Source organism: Saccopteryx leptura, chromosome 6, assembly GCF_036850995.1.
Source record: "Saccopteryx leptura isolate mSacLep1 chromosome 6, mSacLep1_pri_phased_curated, whole genome shotgun sequence".
NCBI classification, from domain to species: domain Eukaryota; kingdom Metazoa; phylum Chordata; class Mammalia; order Chiroptera; family Emballonuridae; genus Saccopteryx; species Saccopteryx leptura.
This window is the reverse complement of record NC_089508.1, coordinates 89,135,788-89,154,089: the sequence shown is the minus strand read 5'-3', so window position 1 is coordinate 89,154,089 and position 18,302 is coordinate 89,135,788. Positions and strand designations below refer to the sequence as shown.

The window sequence follows — 18,302 nt, the reverse complement described above, 5'->3', positions numbered from 1 at the left end:
GCCTCCAGTACCCTAGATGTCGCTGTGGTTCCATGATAAGGATAGTAGCTCTGAGTCTCTCGGGTTATGCAGTTGAGGGCGGAGTAGCCGAGCGAGTGGCCGGAAAACGATGGCTGATGAAGAAGAAGAAGTCCAACAGATCTTGGAGAAATTGCAGGTGAGGTCACTGGTTAAAGCCCGTAATGTGCTTTTGTTATCGGGAAGAAGCAGGGGGCCCAGTTTATGCGTATCTGCGAATTCCTTGGTGCCTGTTCTACCCTGCAGGTGTCCGTGTGGTTACTATAACAACTTCGGAAGGTGCAGCCGAAGCTTGCCAGGGAGCCTTCCGGCGTGGGAGAGGCGCAACCCCTGTGTGTTGAGCCCTCCTGCTGCTGACCTGACTTAATTTCAGCCTTCTATGGAAGAGGATTTGTTGCTCCTAACTTTATTAATGCACATTGTTATGAAGTTTCTTTCACCCCTCAATTCATCCATAACGAATAGTATACACATGTTTATGGCAGATCTTGAAGAGCTGTTACTACATGTTGTTTTGATCCCCATAAAGGTCGTTTCTTCCTTGCTTTGAAACTGGCAACAGTCTCAGTAATGATTTGCTCCACATGAATCCTGGTTTTCCCTTTAGGACTTAACATGTTTTTCCACCCCACACTGCACAATCCAGTTTGGGGTCTGATGCAGATTGGATAGACTCCACTCAGTCCCACAGATAGCTGCAGTTTTGATTAGGACTAATCTTTTGTACTCGGTAGGTAGGAGCTAACTCTTAGGCTTGGCTCTTTAACTTTCGTTTAATGACCTAAGATTTTTCCTAAATCTCAGACACTCAGTTCTTTGTGTTCTAAGACAGCCTGGAATTTAAACATTAGACCTGTGACAGGCTTGAAACTTGCTTAAAGGCTTCTAATGCAAAAGTTTGAATATTGGTGAGATTTTGGTTTTTTTGAGCAGATTAAAATAACACTTTTTAGAGTGTGAATTTTATTTCATTTCCAGTAGATTTGGATTAACTATTTCCTAGAGTGACTGGAGGAAACAAATTTTGTTAATGTGTATATGTACGTGTGTATGGTGTATAAATACACCATACACACGTACATATATATATGAAAACCTGAAATATATATACCAAATAGTGGTTATTTCAGAGGTTGTTGGGGGGTGATGAGCAATTTTTATTTTTAAAAGGATTTTAAATTAAGTGAGAGGGGGGATGCAGAGACAGACTTCCGTATGTGCCCCCTACCAGGTGATGCTCTGCCTATCTGGGCTGCTGCTCTGCTACCGAGCTATTTTAGCACCTGAGGCAAGGCCATGGAACCATCCTCACCTTGCTCGACCCATTTGAGCCATGGCTGTGGAAGAAGAAAGAGAGAGAGAGAGGGAGAGAGAAGGGGGAGAGGGGTAGAGAAGCAAATGGTTGCTTACCCTGTGTGCCCTGACTAGGAATCGAACCCGGGACTTCCACATGCCTGGCCAATGCTCTACCGCTGAGCCAACCAGCCTGGGACAAGGAATTTTTTATTTTGTATTTTATACATGTATGTATTTAAATTTAACAACATTATCTCTCTCTATATATATATTATATTTATATATATAGATATATATTATATAATATTATATGTAATATATGTAATACTATATGTAATACATATATATATATATGTCATGGAGATACAATATATATATCTCCATGAGAAAAAAGATTATTAAAAATCTCACCCCAGCAAAACACCAAAACCAAACAATGTCTTGCACGTTTACTTTAAAAACTAAAAATAAACAATAAGACCCTCTCTAAAATTACTAATTTGCAGTCATGCTGTTTGTAGGGAAAAAGGATATTGATTATGATTTTTGCTGAGAATGGTCTTTTCCTGGGCTCATTTTTGGTAGATGCAGTAGGCATCTAGGAAAGGATGCTTAGGTATCTTGGAATGAGTAGGGAAGGTGCAGGAATGGAACAGGGGAATGGAATAGAGGAGAGGAAAAGGATAGTGATGTCGCTATCCATGGGAATGGTGGCATGCTTTGATTTCATTCTTATATATATATATATTTTTTTACAGAGACAGAGTGAGTCAGAGAGAGGGATAGACAGGGACAGACAGACAGGAACAGAGAGATGAGAAGCATCAATGATCAATTTTTCGTTGCACATTGCGACACCTCAGCTGTTCATTGATTGCTTTCTCATATGTGCCTTGACCGCGAGCCTTCAGCAGACTGAGTAACCCCTTGCTCGAGCCAGCGACCTTGGGTTCTAGCTGGTGAGCTTTTGCTCACACCAGATGAGCCCTCACTCAAGCTGACGACCTCGGGGTCTCGAACGTGGGTCCTCGGCATCCCAGTCCGACGCTCTATCCACTGCGCCACCACCTGGTAGGCTCTTTTAGACATCTTGGTTCAGGAGTCTAATTAAGTGTATTTCTCAAAGTGCTTTTTACGTACTGTTTTTATTACAGTCATCTAGAGCAGTGGTCCCCAACCTTTTTTGGGCCACATACTGGTTTAAAGTCAGAAAATATTTTCACGGACTGGCCTTTAGGGTGGGACGGATAAATGTATCATGTGATTGAGACAAGCGTCAAGAGTGAGTCTTAGATGGATGTAACAGAAGGAATCTGGTCATTTTTAAAAAATAAAACATTCTTCAGACTTAAATATAAATAAAATGGAAATGTAAGTTATTTATTCTTTCTCTGTGGACCGGTACCAAATAGCCCACAGACCGGTACCAGTCCGCTGTCCAGGGGTTGAGGACCACTGATCTAGAGTGCTTGTTAAAATGCAGAATTTTGAGTTTTGCTAAAATAACCAAAATCAGAATACACAGGCCAGGTCCTAAAAATAATGCACACAGTAAAATTTGAAAAGGACTGCTGGAGTCTACTCTCTTTGTTCTGGGTAGGATTTTAAGTAAAGGATATAAGTATTTGTTAGTGACAGGGATGGTTTATTAATTCTCTCAATTAACATATTTAGTGAAAGCCTGTCACATCCTAAGCCCTTCTGCAGTGCTCAGGAATGGCTCTAAACTAAACACATTAAGCCTCTCCCACCATGGAGTTTTCATTACAATGGTGGTGACAACAGATAGTAAATTGGCCACATAATTTCAAATGATAAGCACTATGAAGGAACATAAGAGTATGATTTAATGGTGGATAGAAGAAGAAGGGGTCATTTAGTTTGGGTGGACAGGGAGAGCCTCTCTGAGATACTGGTATTTGAACTGAGATCTAAATGAAGATAGCAAATGAACCCTGCAAAGATCTAGGGAAGGAGTGTTCAGGCAGAGTGAGCAGCATGTGTAAAGACCCCAAAACGGGATTGAACTTGGTGAATTTGAGGACATGAATAAAAGCTAGTGTGTCTTGAGTTTTGTAGGAGGGAGAGTGGTAAGAGTGAAGCTTGTGGCAGGGTGAGTAGTGGAAGGTCAGGTCAATCTTCCAGTCTGTGGTGGGAGTTAGATTTTATTCTATCTACAATGGGCAACTATCTGTAAGTGTGTGATGTGCTGTACATTTTTGTGATATTATTCACTACAGTGAGGAGAATGGGAGAGAGCAGAAGCAAGATGACCAGATAAGTTACTGCAATAGTCCAGCCATGTAATGTTGCTGATTTAGTCCAGGATGGTCACATTAGGATGGAAACAGGTAGATGGATTTAGGATGTGCTTAACTAACTACTTAGTTAAGACTTGATGGAATGGTATTATGTATTTCTGGAGAGAACATTATTTAGAATGCAAGAGAGCCAAAGGTGATTTGACAAAAACAAAACTAAACAAATGAAAAACACAAGTATTTAACAAAACCAAAGCCTGCAAACATACCAGGGTTCTCAAGCTTAAATTGGTCTGTTTGTCATTGGAAAACAACTACTCTCACATGTTTATCAAGTTCATAGAGGTTATGGATTTTCAGATACTAACATAGAAAATATCAGGGATAAGAATGTGTTTGTTAGAAGTCCAGTTTTAAGGGTAAATTTCAAAGTTTTATACTTTGGGAACCAGTACCAGATAAGATTATCATAGTAACTTTTGTTTTGTCTCAAGTTGCAAAGTGTTTCTCCCCTTTTGACTGTGGTATGTGACATGCTTAGTCATATGGGAAACCCTGCTGGGAGAGAGAGCACTGTCATGGTACAGAGACTGGCACAGGACAACATGAGAGTGGACCTGGGACACTAGGCGTTTCTTACAATCTGTGGCATTTTGATAGGCCTGGCTGTCTGCCTCTCGTATTATTCCTAGGTGAGATAGAGAATCAGTATTTCTAGGCAAAGCGTAGGTGTGGCTAGTCATTGTCAACTTTTCTTTTCTGGTGTTCTCTCCACTTAATGATATCATCCTTACAATTTCTAGGAATTGGTGGATCAACTCTATTCATTTCGAGAGTGCTATTTCGAGACACATAGTATTGAGGATGCTGGGAGGAAGCAACAGGATGTGCAGGAGGAGATGGAGAAGACCCTGCAGCAGATGAAGGAAGTAGTGGGTATGAGTTCCAAAAGAGCATGCAAACTCCTGCCATCACTGACACGTGATAGAGCTTTCCTTGCTCTGTATATTCTTTGTATCCTACTGTATTTGTGGCTGCTACAGCATGCTACAACAGAGTATTTCTTCTAAGGGTCCTTTTTCAGGATGACAACTTTTCAGTACTCCGAACTAATTTTCCTCAAGTTCAGTTATAACAAATGCCATGAAATAAAAGACCATACTTGTTGCTTGAACTATTACAGTGATCTTCTTAACTGAATTTTCTGTCTCTAATATCTTTTTCTTCCAAATCAACTTATTTAATGACTGTGGCCATTATCTTTCTGAATCATTACTTCATGCAATTAATCGTATCCTTTTGTCTGCCTCTTCGCTCAAGAATCTTCAAAGATTGCTACTCTTGAGTGGTTGAAGCCTAAACCCCGTAATCTGGTATTACAGGCTCCACTTTTGGACTCTCTGTTTTTATACTTCTCTCTGACTGCATACTCATAGAGGAAGTTTTTGTTTCATTCATTGGGATCATGCATTCATTCTCTCACAAACGTGCCACATGTGTTCTGCTCCTGTCTGTTTACATCATTTCCTTACCTAGACGGTCTTGTGGGGTTTTTTTCTATTCACCCTTTAAGATCCACTCATTGTCCGTATATGCTCCTTTTCATTGTTTTAATTTTCCATTGATATGCTTTGTCCTCTCTTCTAGATTGTAAGCCAATCAAAGGTACGGATAATGCTTTCTTTGTTACCCCATTACATTACATAATAATATGGTTCTCTGCCTGTGGTAGGCTTTCAATAAGTGGTTTGTTCAAAAAGATTTTCCTCAAATATTTTATATCTAGAGCTGACAAGGGTTATTCCTTGAGAGATAGTGTCCTGATCTTATCTGGAAGACTGTTTGGGTTTTTCCACTTTCCTGCATGTATCTTTTCCTCTTTTCTCCTAGGTTCTGTCCAGGGCAAGGCACAGGTTCTGATGCTAACTGGGAAGGCTCTGAATGTGACTCCTGATTATAGCCCTAAGGCTGAGGAGCTTTTGTCAAAGGCTGTAAAGCTGGAGCCCAAGCTGGTGGAAGCCTGGAACCAGCTGGGGGAGGTGTACTGGAAGAAAGGAGATGTTGCAGCTGCCCACACCTGCTTCTCAGGAGCCCTCACCCATGTGAGCTGACCACTGTCCCCTCAGAAAACACAGATGGGAAAGATGGGATGCTTTGGTTCTGTGAATTTCCGTCGGATATGAATACCAGAACAGAACTGTATTGGAACTAGGAGAAGAATCAGAAGGGAGGATGGGTGGGGGAACAGACCTGGATGAGGAACAGGGACAGGGGACTGAGAACGGAAGATGATGATGGGATCAGGTTCAGGGGTAGATGAACAGTAAAGAAAAGTTAGCAACCAAGTTGATCTTTGTAGATGTGAGTCTAAGGTATACATGGCAGTAAGAATTAAGATGACAAATTAGATTTAGAAGAAGATGGGGACAGAATAGATCTGGAAAGGGGAGCTAGAATTAGGAAGGTTGAGTATACGCCTTCTCCCTTTGCAGTGCAAGAACAAAGTCTCTCTTCAAAACCTGTCAATGGTGCTTCGCCAGCTGCGGACTGACTCTGGGGATGTGCATTCTCGTCATGTCATGGACAGTGTCCGGCAGGCTAAATTGGCTGTGCAGATGGATGTCCATGATGGCCGCTCCTGGTGTGAGTGCTCTCAAAAGATCCCCAGCTACTTTCTAGAGCAGTGGTTCTCAACCATAGTTGCCCACCATAATCATCTGGAGCCTACTTGTTGAGTCCGCCTCTAACTGTGAAGCCAGGACATCTGTGTTTTGAAGAAGCCTGTGAGGTGTTATGTTGAACCACTATTTTAGGAACTCCTGGGTTTTTCACTTATGAAAGGAGGCTTCTGTTTCCACACAAGCAAGGCAGGGCTCTTGCGTAGTCTGTTCAGCTTTCTCTTCAGGTCCCTGTCTGCTTCTAGCCCAGTGGAATGGGGGGTATACTAAATACAGTGTTGTCACTAGTTTGCATCAGGCCTTCCAGTAGGTTTTTCAGGGGGACCAAAACAGGTCATATCTTGAACTTGGGCTCTGAAATGATCCATCACTGCATCAGTTTCTTCTCTTCCCTTAGATAGGACAGGATGGCTGGAGTGGGGTGGAGTTGGGAGTTCCCTTCTTCAGGTCAGCTAGGTTCTGGTTAACTAGTTTTTCCCGAGTGCAGACCTCGTTCACTTTTGTTAAGAACAGAGTGCTCTAGCACAGTGGTTTTCAGCATTGGTTCGCAGATTGGTTCCGGTCCACCAGAAATTCCGTGCTAGTTGCACCCCGACTCTATATTCTTCATATGACATCAAGGTGGTTAACTCTTTCGTACACCGGTATGAAATTTTAGTGGACAGGCGTTTGTTTGCGGACTGGCGGTTGAAAAACACTCACTGCCTAGCATAATTCAGAATGTTCCTTTTTCCACTCCCTCTGCTGGAAGCACCAGAGATTTATTTTCTCTGATATTTGCTGTGGGAATCTGGTTGAGCTCCTGGAGGTTGATCTCACAACATTGTGGGGGCCTCGTTATAACTGGGACCTCTGTATTTTTAACTCCCTGACTTGTCCATGCTGAGTCTCCAATAAATTATTATTATCAACTACAGTTCAGGTTTTCCTACCCCAGCTTTGTTCCCCATGGCAGCTTGTGAGTTTCTGTTCCAATAGCCGTAACTCCCTGTATGCACCCGTCTCTCCATTTGGGACAGTGGTCTGCCCAGTGGTGTTCCCTCTGTAATGGATCCAAGAAGAGTTGTGAAGTAAAAGTCTCTTCAGCTTTTTACTTACTAGGATGAGTGGCAACCTCCAGAATCCTTACATGCACAATGTAAACCCTGTATTTATCTTTCAGATATTCTGGGAAATGCGTACCTTTCTCTTTACTTCAATACTGGCCAGAACCCTAAGATCTCTCAGCAAGCCCTCAGTGCCTATGCCCAAGCCGTAAGTATTTATGGTCATCCTAGCCAGATGCATAGAGGCAGCAACGGAAGCAAGGGTGTCGTTCAGTCTTCCTTGTGGCTCTTTAGCAAGCAGGATGGCCAGTGTTTGCTGGCATCCAGTGTATGTGCTTTTGCAAAGCCATGTCTCTAGAAGTAACTTGTTTCTTCTTATCACTTCAGTATCAGCAAACACTCGCAGTGTGGGACCTCAGTGCTAAATAGCTCCTTGGGCTGTCTAGATTTTTTATTCATCTTTTTAGATGAGAATAAATTCTATATTAAGATATACTTATTTGTGTGTATATTTTAAGAAAAATGAAAACTAATACTTGGTATAGATTAAACGCTATTCCCAGATTAACCATTATATACCATGGCTCTGAATTTCTCATAGGCTGAAATAGAAAACAGCATATAACCCATTCTGCATCACTTCCTAGGAATTATTTCACCGGAGCGAATGCTTTGCTTTGGCTTTCAGGCCATTTTTACATCCTAGCCACTTGCATGGGGGTTCCTGAGTGCCCAGTTACTCGATAGTAAAAGGTTCACATTGGCCTCCTGAGCACTTTATTTAGGCCTTATATTCATCTTTCTTCATTTGTTTTCTTGTTTCTCTTGATGCAGAATTACTTTTGAATTTACCATTACTTAATTTGCTTCGTCTGGTGGAATAAAGAATACAGCTACCTTATATTCATATCTGCAGAATAGGGACTGTCCTTTTTTCCAGGGAACTTTTAAGTAGAAGAATTATATTTTACTCTAATTTCTTAATTTGATTAATGTTTATATTTTAAAGAATAATATAGTGTACTCCTTTACAATTTTGTATTTGGCTTCTGCCGAGTAGTTGCTTTTAATTCTTAATGTCTCAGACTTGCATTTAAAACATATTTGAACCAACCATTTGAATAATTTTTTTAAGATTTTATTTATTCATTTTAGAGAGATGAGAGAGAGAACGAGACGAGGTGTGTGTGGGGGGGAGGTGGGGAACAGGAAGCATCAACTCCCATATGTGCCTTGACCAGGCAAGCCCAGGGTTTTGAACCAGGGACCTTAGCATTCCAGGTCAATGCTGTGCCACCCCAGGTCAGGCCACTTGAATAATTTTAATTCATGTTGTTAGTCCTTTTGCAGTGTGCCAGGTAATGGATAGAGTTTAAAAAAATAAAATGAACGTAGCCATAAACATCATCAGTAGTTTCTTCACAGCACATTTGCCTGTACTGTCATGTGGTTTCTGGCCCTTTAGTTAAATTAGAAAATCAGAATTTGACTTTCGGCCCTGTTGGGTTGGCTCAGTGGTAGAGCATTGGCCAGTTCTGTGGAGGTCATGGGTTCAATTTCCAGTCAGGGCACACAGGAGAGGTGACCATCTGCTTTTCCTCCCATCTACCCCTCCCCCCTCTCTCTCTTCCCCTCCCTCAGCCATGGCTCGAATGGTTTGAGCAAAATTGGCGCTGGACGCTGAGGATGGCTCCATGGCCTCTGCCTCAGGTGCTAAAGTAGGTCTGTTGCCTGAGCAACGGAGCAGTGGCCCTAGATGGGCAGAGCATTGCCCCCATAGGGGGCTTGCCGGGTCGATCCCAGTTGGAGGCGCATGTGGGAGTCTGTCTCTGTCTCCCTGCCTCGTAATAAAAAATAAAAAAAAAGATGTTGACTTTCTTTTTTTTTCTTTTTCTTTTTTTCCATTTTTCTGAAGCTGGAAACAGGGAGAGACAGTCAGACAGACTCCCGCATGCGCCCGACCGGGATTCACCCGGCACGCCCACCAGGGGGTGACGCTCTTCCCACCAGGGGGCGATGCTCTGCCCATCCTGGGCGTTGCCATGTTGCGACCAGAGCCACTCGAACGCCTGAGGTAGAGGCCACAGAGCCATCCCCAGCGCCTGGGCCATCTTTGCTCCAATGGAGCCTTGGCTGCGGGAGGGGAAGAGAGAGACAGAGAGGAAAGCGCGGCGGAGGGGTGGAGAAGCAAATGGGCGCTTCTCCTGTGTGCCCTGGCCGGGAATCGAATCCGGGTCCTCCGCACGCTAGGCCGACGCTCTACCGCTGAGCCAACCGGCCAGGGCAAGATGTTGACTTTCAATGTGTGTTTTAAGGGGGCTTGGACATACAAACATGATTCTGCCTGGGTCTGGAGCGGGGCTCATGGACAGAATAAAGCATTAAATTCCCATAATTTCTTTCCTAGGCTTTTCTTGTTCATACCATCATCTCACTGTTAAATTTTTTTTTTTTAAGATTTTATTTATTGATTTTAGAGAGAGGAGGGGGGGGGAGGAACAGGAAGCATCAACTCATTGTAGTTGCTTCTCCTATGTGCCTTGACCCGACAAGCCCAGGGTTTTGAACTGGCAATCTCAGCATTCCAAGTCGACACTTCATCCACTGCGCCACCACAGGTCAGGCGTTAAATTTCTTTTTTTATCACAATACTTTCACATATTTTTCCTTTCTTTTTTTTATTTTTTTATTTTTTTATTTATTTATTTTTAGAGAGGAGAGAGAGAGGGAGAGAGAGAGGAGGGGGGAGGAGCAGGAAGCATCAACTCCCATATGTGCCTTGACCAGGCAAGTACAGGGTTTTGAACCAGCGACCTCAGTGTTCCCAGGTTGATGCTTTATCCACTGCGCCACCACAGGTCAGGCTATTTTTCCTTTCTTAATACAATGGCATGGATAAACTATTATCATATTTTAAAGTTTCATGCTTGTGCAAAACCCTTTGCATCCTTGAGGTTTTTGGGACTGTGTAATGTACCACACAATTACTGTGTATCAGTGTGGGTACAGGTCACATTTTGTTTGTTTGTTTTATTTTTTTTTAATTTATTTTAGAAAGGAGAGAGAGAGGGAGAGAGACAGAGAGAGAGAAGGGGGGAGGAGCAGGAAGCATCAACTCCCATATGTGCCTTGACCAGGCTAGCCCAGGGTTTCGAACCGGTGACCTCAGCATTTCCAGGTCGATGCTTTATCCACTGCGCCACCACAGGTCAGGCTACAGGTCACATTTTGACAAGGAAGAAACTTGAATTTTTTCAGGGAGAGGAAGTTTAGCACATGTTGGGCATGGCCATCCTTAAGACTGAGACAGGATCCACTGATGATCTTTTTGTCTCATTACAGGAGAAGGTTGACCGGACAGCTTCCAGCAATCCTGATCTTCATCTGAACAGGGCAACAGTAAGACCTGTGGAGTGGTGGTCATTTGAAGTTAAATAAATTTAGAACTTATCCTGTGAGGATAGCTATGTATTCATAGGGACAAGATACAGACTGTAAGAAAAAAGTAGAATTATATCTAGGAAGAACTGGCTCAGTTGAACTTTAGGGTCTGGTGGGGTCACTGGAGGGAAAGGAGAAGGGGTTGAGGGTGTGGGAGGGTGCATAGGGAATGAGGGGGACAGTTTAAAAGACTCTTCTTTTTTTCTTTGTATATTTCCAAAGTGAGGGGCGGGGGGCTGGGGGAGATAAGACAGACAGACTCCCGCATGCGCCTGAACGGGACCCACCTGACATGCCCACTAGGTAGTGATGCTTGGTCCCTCTGGGGCGTTGCTCCACTGCAATTGGAGCCATTCTAGTGCCTGAGACAGAGGCCATGGAGCCTCCTCAGCACTCTGGCCAAGTTGGCTCCAGTGGAGCCTTGGCTGTGGGAAGGGAAGAGAGAGATAGAGAGAAAGGAGAGGGGGAGGGATGGAGAAGCAGATGTGTGCTTCTCCTGTGTGTCTTGACCGGGAATCAAACCCGGGACTTCCATACGCCAGGCCAACGCTCTACTGCTGAGCCAACCAGCCAGGGCTAGAAGACTCTTCTGAAATGCTTATTATAAATATAATAATAGAATGACCCAATATATGCAACTTAACTAGTTTAGGGTTTGGAAATTAGCTTCCTTGAAATTATTCCATCTTTGGGTTTGTGACCACCATGGCCAGGAAGAAGGATGTTAAGGTGTTACCATCTCTTCAGAGTGTTCACTGTAGGACAGGAAGACAACTGGGGAGGAGGACAGCCCGTTTCTCAGGATTTCTAACCCGCTGTGCCATTACTCCCCTGGCATAGTTGGTGTTAAATATAACTAACTGGGAGGTTTTTGGTTACTTTTTGTGCAGTTACATAAATATGAAGAGAATTATGCGGACGCCCTGGAGGGCTTTTCCCGGGCTGCAGCCCTGGACCCTGCCTGGCCAGAGCCCTGTCAGCGAGAGCAACAACTCCTGGAATTCCTGAATAGATTAACCAGCCTCCTTGAGAGCAAGGTAAAGATGTCTAAAGGCTGGACCCTACTTTTTAATTCTGCTATACATCAATAAAATAAGACTAGAATAGGCTTTGGTAGTAGTGACCTATAGAAAAGTAGGTAGGTGGGAGGCAAGGACTAGACTCTCAAAGGGAATGATGGTTCCCACCTTCTTATCAATTCCCCTTTGCAGGGAAAAGTGAAGGCCAAAAAGTTGCAGAGCATGCTGGGAAGCTTGCGTCCAGCCCATCTAGGTCCTTGTGGTGATGGGCGCTATCAGTCGGCCTCTGGGCAGAAGGTGACCCTGGAGCTCAAGCCGCTGAGTGCACTGCGGCCTGGTGTGAACAGTGGTGCTGTGATCCTGGGGAAGGTGGTGTTCAGCCTTACCACAGAGGAGAAAGTCCCCTTGTGAGTTTCACTTGCCTCTCCTTTTTTTTTTTTTTAATCTTTTTGAACTAATCCTCTCACTTCCTGGACTTTTTCTGACAATTGAGGATATAATTAGTGATCACAGATCAGTGAGTTCTGCTTCCCTTCTGTGACTGTCCCATGAACAGGTGTCATCTAGGTGGTGTAGATTCGGTTACCACTGTTTTTTCCACAAATATTTATCGAGCATCTGCTATATGTGTTGTAGGAAGTTAAAAAAAAAAAAGAAAGAAATGTAAAAGCCTCAAAAGAAGGTGCTTAAAGTCTACCAGAAGAAGTGAGTGAAGAATATTCATTTAGGCCCTGGCCAGGTGGCTCAATAGACAAAGTGTTGACCCGACCACTAGATGTTGTGAGTTCAGCTGCCCATAGGGCACACAGGAAAAGCAGTCAATGAGCACACAACTGAATGGAGCAACTAAGTGAAACAATGAGTTGATGTTTCTCTCTTTCTCTCTCAAATCAATGGAAAAATGTAAAAAATAAATTTATTTAGAAAATGTTTAATTCTTGAGATATTAGGGTTTTATCAGTGCTGTCACTCCTTGATCCCTCACCACTTCCAGGAAGTTCCCTAGTGTTCCTTCCCAGTTAGTCCCCGTCCTGGTCCCCCCACTGAGAATGTTTTCCTGTTTGGACACAGCTATTTTTCATTCCTTTAAGATTTAGTATTTTCAAGGAAACCTTTCCTGCTTTTTGATTTAGACATTTCTCCTCTGGATGTTCCTGCCGAGCCTTTGGTTTTACTGAATTCAGCACAAGGGAAAAGTTGTTCTGGCACCTCTCACAGTCGTACTGGAAGCGACGGTGCAACTGTCTGACTCCTGCTAAACTGTTAGCTCATTCATAGCTGGGTTGGTGTCTTCTAAGCACAATGCTTGAAACACTATATTCAGTAAAAGTTTGTGGAATTAAACTAAATTAACAATTATGGTTAGAGTTTGATGAAGGTTGTGATAGTTAAATTGATAGACCAGGAATAATATTTCAGCTGCAACCTTTAAGGTAGTTTGGTATTAATAATTGTTCAGTGGTCTCAGTGTGCATGTGTCCTACTTCTTGGCAAAGTAACAGAGTCCTGTGTGTGTTCTCTAAAGGTATTGCATGTCTAAGACAAATGACCCAGATGTCTGTAGTGACTGATGGTACCCTGCCATAGGTTTTTTAAATAAGTTACTAAGAAAGCACTTGTTTATTTTACTGGTATTTTAAAACCACCGTTTCTTTTCTTTTCCCCCACCATTTTTTCCCCTCCTGTCTCAACGTATTTTAACCTGGCAGTACATTTGGCCTGGTAGATTCAGATGGACCATGCTATGCAGTGATGGTGTATAATATTGTGCAGAGTTGGGGAGTGCTCATTGGGGACTCTGTAGCCATCCCAGAGCCCACCCTGCGGCTTCACCGAATTCAGCACAAAGGAAAGGTGAGTGATGGCTAGTATGTTTCTCAATTTATAGGCTCTGAAAGTAGGACCAAGTTTATCTCTCTTAAAAATTATGTAAAAGAATACATTTATGTGTGTGTGTGTATGATAGCATGTATATAAACACACACACACACACACACACACACACATATATAATATAATTTTTACTAAAAAGGGAAACTACTGGTAAACAGAAAGAATGAAAAAATGAACCAAACAGATAAAGAAATACTGCATGGCCTGACCAGGCGGTGGCACATGGACAGAGTGTTGGACTGGGATGCAGAGGACCCAGGTTTGAAACCCCAAGGTCGCTGGCTTGAGCGCGGGCTCATCTGGTTTGAGCAAAGCTCACCATCTTGAGCATGGGCTCACTGGCTTGAGTGTGGGGTCACCAGCTTGAGCATGGGCTTGCTGGCTTGAGCCCAAGGTCGTGGGCTTGAGCAAGGGATCACTTGCTCTGCTGTAGCCCCCCCCCCCCCATCAAGGCACATATGAGAAAGCAGTCAATGAACAAATAAATAAGATGCTGCAACGAAGAATTGATGCTTCTCATCTCTCTCCTTTCCTGTCTGCCTGTCCCTGTCTGTCCCTCTCTCTCTCTGTTTCTGCCCCCGCCACACAGGAAATACTACATGATATCATTTATATGTGGAATCTAAAAAAGCTGAACTTGTAGAAAGCAGAAAATAGAATGGTTTCTGGGGGTTAGGGGAATTGTGGAGATGTTGTTTAAAGGTACAAACTTGCAAATAGTAGATAAATAAGTCCTGGAGAGCTAATGCACAGCAGAGTGACTATATACAAAAATGGTCTTTTTAACTTCAAAGTTGCTAAGAGAGTAGGTCTAATTGTTTCCACCACAAAATAGAACTGATAATTATGTGATGTGGTAGAGGTGTTAGCTAACACCAGGGTGGTAATCACATTACTGTATATGAATTATCAAATTAACATGTTGTATACCTAAACTTATACAATACTATAAGCCAATTATCTCAATAAAAATAAATTTTAAAAAGTGAACTGAAATATTGTCACTGAGATGTTATTACTATTAACAGTTTGATACGTATACCTCTCTAGTCTTTTTCCTTTTCATAAATATATACACACATTTATATGTATAGTTTTAATCATGAATAGAATATTATATGCAAATGTTTGTGAACATTTTCTGTTTTTAAAATTATTTATTTATTTATTTATTTACAGAGACAGAATAAGTCAGAGAGGGATAGACAGGGACAGACAGACAGGAACGGAGAGAGATGAGAAGCATCAATCATCAGTCTTTCATTGCGCCTTGCAACACCTTAGTTGTTCATTGATTGCTCTCTCACATGTGCCTTGACCGTGGGCCTTCAGCAGACTGAGTAACCCCTTGCTAGAGCCAGTGACCTTGGGTTCAAGCTGGTGGGCTCTTGCTCAAACCAGATGAGCCCACACTCAAGCTGGCGAGCTCAGGGTCTCAAACCTGGGTCCTCTGCATCCCAGTCCGACGCTCTATCCACTGCACCACCGCCTGGTCAGGCAACATTTTCTGTTTTTAAATATCCTACAACTTTTGTCTGAATTGACACATAGAGGTATCAGAAGGTGATGATGATAATTAAAATTACCTGAAGACTTAACTGACTTCTGGACACTGTACTAAGTTTTACTTTCTGCCCTGGCTCATTCAGTCCTCATAAAATCTCTCTGAGCATAGGTATTTACCGTATTTTTTGTTCCGTAAGATGCGCCTGACTGTAAGACACACCTAGGGTTTTAAGGAGGAAAATAAGAAAAAAAATATTCTGAACCAAATATTAAATATTGTTAAAACATTTAATAGAATATCGTATTTTTCACTCCTTAAGACACATGAGCATTTTCCCTTCCACTTTTATGGGAAGAAAAGTGCATCTTATAGAGTGAAAAGTACGGTAACTACTTTAGATCAGGTATGGACAAACTATAGCCCATTAACCATATCTGACTCACTGCCTGTTTTTGTATGGCCTGTAAGTTAAAAATGTCTTCTATATTTTATTTTATTTAGAAATTAAGTTTAATGGGGTGACATTGATCAATAAGTACATAGATTTCAGGTAAACATCTCTGTAGCATTTGAACTGTTGATTGTGTTGTGTGCCCATTTGTAGTATGTGAAAATTACAGAAAATTCAAATGTCAGTGTTCATAAGTTGTTTTGAAACAAGATCACATTCATTTGTTTACTATTGTCTGTGGCTGCTTTGCACTATAGTGTCACAGTTGGAAGTCTTTGCTTATTTATCCCTTTTCAGAAACAATTTGCTGACTGGATTTAGATAATTTAAAAATTTTTTTACTGTTATAAAAGTAGTAAATATTTTTATATCTGCCATGTCCATGATTATTCTCTTAAATGAATTTCTAGTGTACAATCCTGACTCTAAAGGGTATGCAGAATTCTAAGAGTTTTTGATACACATTGCCAGATAATGTTGCAGAAGGTTGTACCAGATATTACCAAAAGTGGGTGCAATTGTTTCCCTGTAGTTTCTTTTCAACTTAGTTTAGAAACCTTTGAAAAATTATTTGCTGATCTTATGTGAAAAATACGGCATCACTATTGTTTGACTTTGGTTTCTTGATTATTGGAGAGGTTGAACATTTTATTATATGTTTAGTGACTATATTCCTTTTGTAAGTTGCCATTTTTTTTTTTTTTTGGTTACTGTTAGGATATTGAAAAAAGTTGAATTTATGAGAACACTTTAATTTACCTCTTTACTTTGATTTAAAAGAGGCTCCTTCACTCTGCCAGTGAAACAATATTTTTTTAGATGAAGATCTTTTAAAAACATGTTTAACAACTAAAAGTACATTTGAACTGATGAAATGAGATGCTCTTTTCTGTCATTAGGAGAATGTCTGATCCACACATTCTGTTTCTGCCTCTTGATGTAAAGGGAGAAATAACTTTAATTTCTATCTGGCAGGTTAATTTATGGCCTTACAAATTCTGGACTAAGAGTTTCACAGAATTTCCACCTGGCTGGCCGCTATATGTGCCTAGTTACAGTTGTCAACAAACACTGTGGGAGGGCAGTTTCCGGGAGCGCCATGGGTACCCTTTTATTAGTGCCAGAAACCTCTTTTTTGAATCAGAATTGTCTCATTGTTGTGACACTACTGGCACCCTGCCTGCCCCAGATTTTCCTTCTAAATATTGACAACTTTGGGAAAATTATATCCTCTTTGATAGCTCAGCTTTGTTGAATGTGAGTTGGAGGTAAGAGGCTTATATACTGAGTGGGGAGAGAGGAGGAGAAAGTCACAGGTGTGGTGTCCCCCCATGTTGGAGTTTGTTCCATTTCAGTATCTATAACAGACCTCTGTATGTTTGTCTTTTCTAGGACTATTCCTTCTCCAGTGTTCGTGTAGAGACTCCCCTCTTGCTAGTGGTGAATGGGAAGCCCCAGGGCTCCAGCAGCCAGGCTGCTGCCATTGTGGCATCACGGCCGCAGTGTGAATGACACCTTACTGAAACCTGCATGCTAAAGAGGAGCTGGAGGCCCGCAATACGTCCAAGGGCCATCGTCAGCGGGACCAGCCGCATCCAGTGACTCAAGTGGAATGGGGGGATGTTTTAGATGACAACTTTTCCTTCCCCTGCCCTTTAAGACACTTTGTATCCTTTCTTTCCCTCCTGTTTATTTGTTCTGGTTCTCTGGGGCCACACGCTCTTGTGTCTTTCATTGCTCTTCTATTTTTTCAGCAAAGAGCTTGGAATTGGTAGAAGTGTTGGGATCTTGCAATGGGACTGAGTCGCCAAGGTTCCTCTTGCCTCCTTCCTGAGCCTCGTGTATATATTCTTTCAGTATTTATTGCTAAGGGAGGGGGCTTAACTTTATAATGGCTTTGTGTTTAGTAATTTTTATTTTATTTTAAAAAATTTAGGTTTATTCCCTTTTTGGGGGCTGGAACAGAATTAAATATGTTTGGAAAAAAATAATACTGTGTTGTTTGGCTTGCTTTATTCTCTTTAGGCTTGGATTCTTGGTTTTTAGGATCACTTCAATCCATTAGAAAAATACCCACTACCTTTTCCCCCGTTATACAAAATAGTTTATTTCTCTTTCAATTAAGAGTTCTGGCGGTAGGCAATCCGGGGCAGGAGTGGCAGCTCCACAAAGTCGCTGGGAGCCATCCTTCCATTTCCCCATTCTGTCATCCCTGGGGGGTTGTCGTCATAGTCCAAGATGACACTTTTCTAATACTATTACTAGACTGAAAGACAGACCTAGATATTCAGTTTTTTTAGATGCTAGTGATAGATTTTATATAGGTTCTCTCTCTCTTTTTTTTTGTGTTCTCTTAATATCCTTATGGGAAAATGTGAGGGAGAATTAATAGCCAACTAGGTGATACATTATTGGATCCAGATTAACTTGGAAGGAAGACTTCTAGAGATATGTGGCTCAGGTCTTTGTCCTTGGTCTAGTCCTGTTCAACTTTATTTCTTAAATTTTTTATTTTATTCCTGTTCAACTCTTGACTAGTGACTTGTATATCATTGATGACTCATTCAATTTATAAAGAATGTAAAATACAGAAGACTCTTCATAAGCACCTATCTATCTAAAGAAGGTATAAAGACTGGATCTAGGATAAAATTTTGAAGTCCATTCTTTTGGTCCAAAAGGCTAACTTTAT

At 41.9% G+C, this 18,302-nt stretch overlaps 2 protein-coding genes across 2 annotated transcripts in view; one reads left to right on the top strand and one right to left on the bottom strand.

Moving 5' to 3' along the window:
- Positions 1-18,302, bottom strand: part of RNASE6 (ribonuclease A family member 6) — a 476,573-nt gene that overhangs the window by 430,762 nt on the left and 27,509 nt on the right. The window lies entirely within an intron of this gene.
- TTC5 (tetratricopeptide repeat domain 5) lies at positions 61-17,582 on the top strand. Its single transcript, XM_066343145.1, has 10 exons — positions 61-157; positions 4,379-4,511; positions 5,466-5,677; positions 6,068-6,218; positions 7,416-7,507; positions 10,642-10,698; positions 11,631-11,777; positions 11,952-12,166; positions 13,469-13,613; positions 17,003-17,582. Exons 1-10 carry the CDS (start codon positions 110-112, stop codon positions 17,120-17,122), a joined length of 1,320 nt encoding a protein of 439 aa, XP_066199242.1. The 5' UTR covers positions 61-109; the 3' UTR covers positions 17,123-17,582.

Coding starts and splice junctions, on each gene's coding strand:
- TTC5 (XM_066343145.1), top strand. CDS start 110: ATGGCTGATGAAGAAGAAGAAGTCCAACAGATCTTGGAGAAATTGCAG. Junction 6,219..7,415: donor CCATGATGGCCGCTCCTGGT/GTGAGTGCTCTC, acceptor TTTATCTTTCAG/ATATTCTGGGAAATGCGTAC. Junction 13,614..17,002: donor GAATTCAGCACAAAGGAAAG/GTGAGTGATGGC, acceptor TGTCTTTTCTAG/GACTATTCCTTCTCCAGTGT.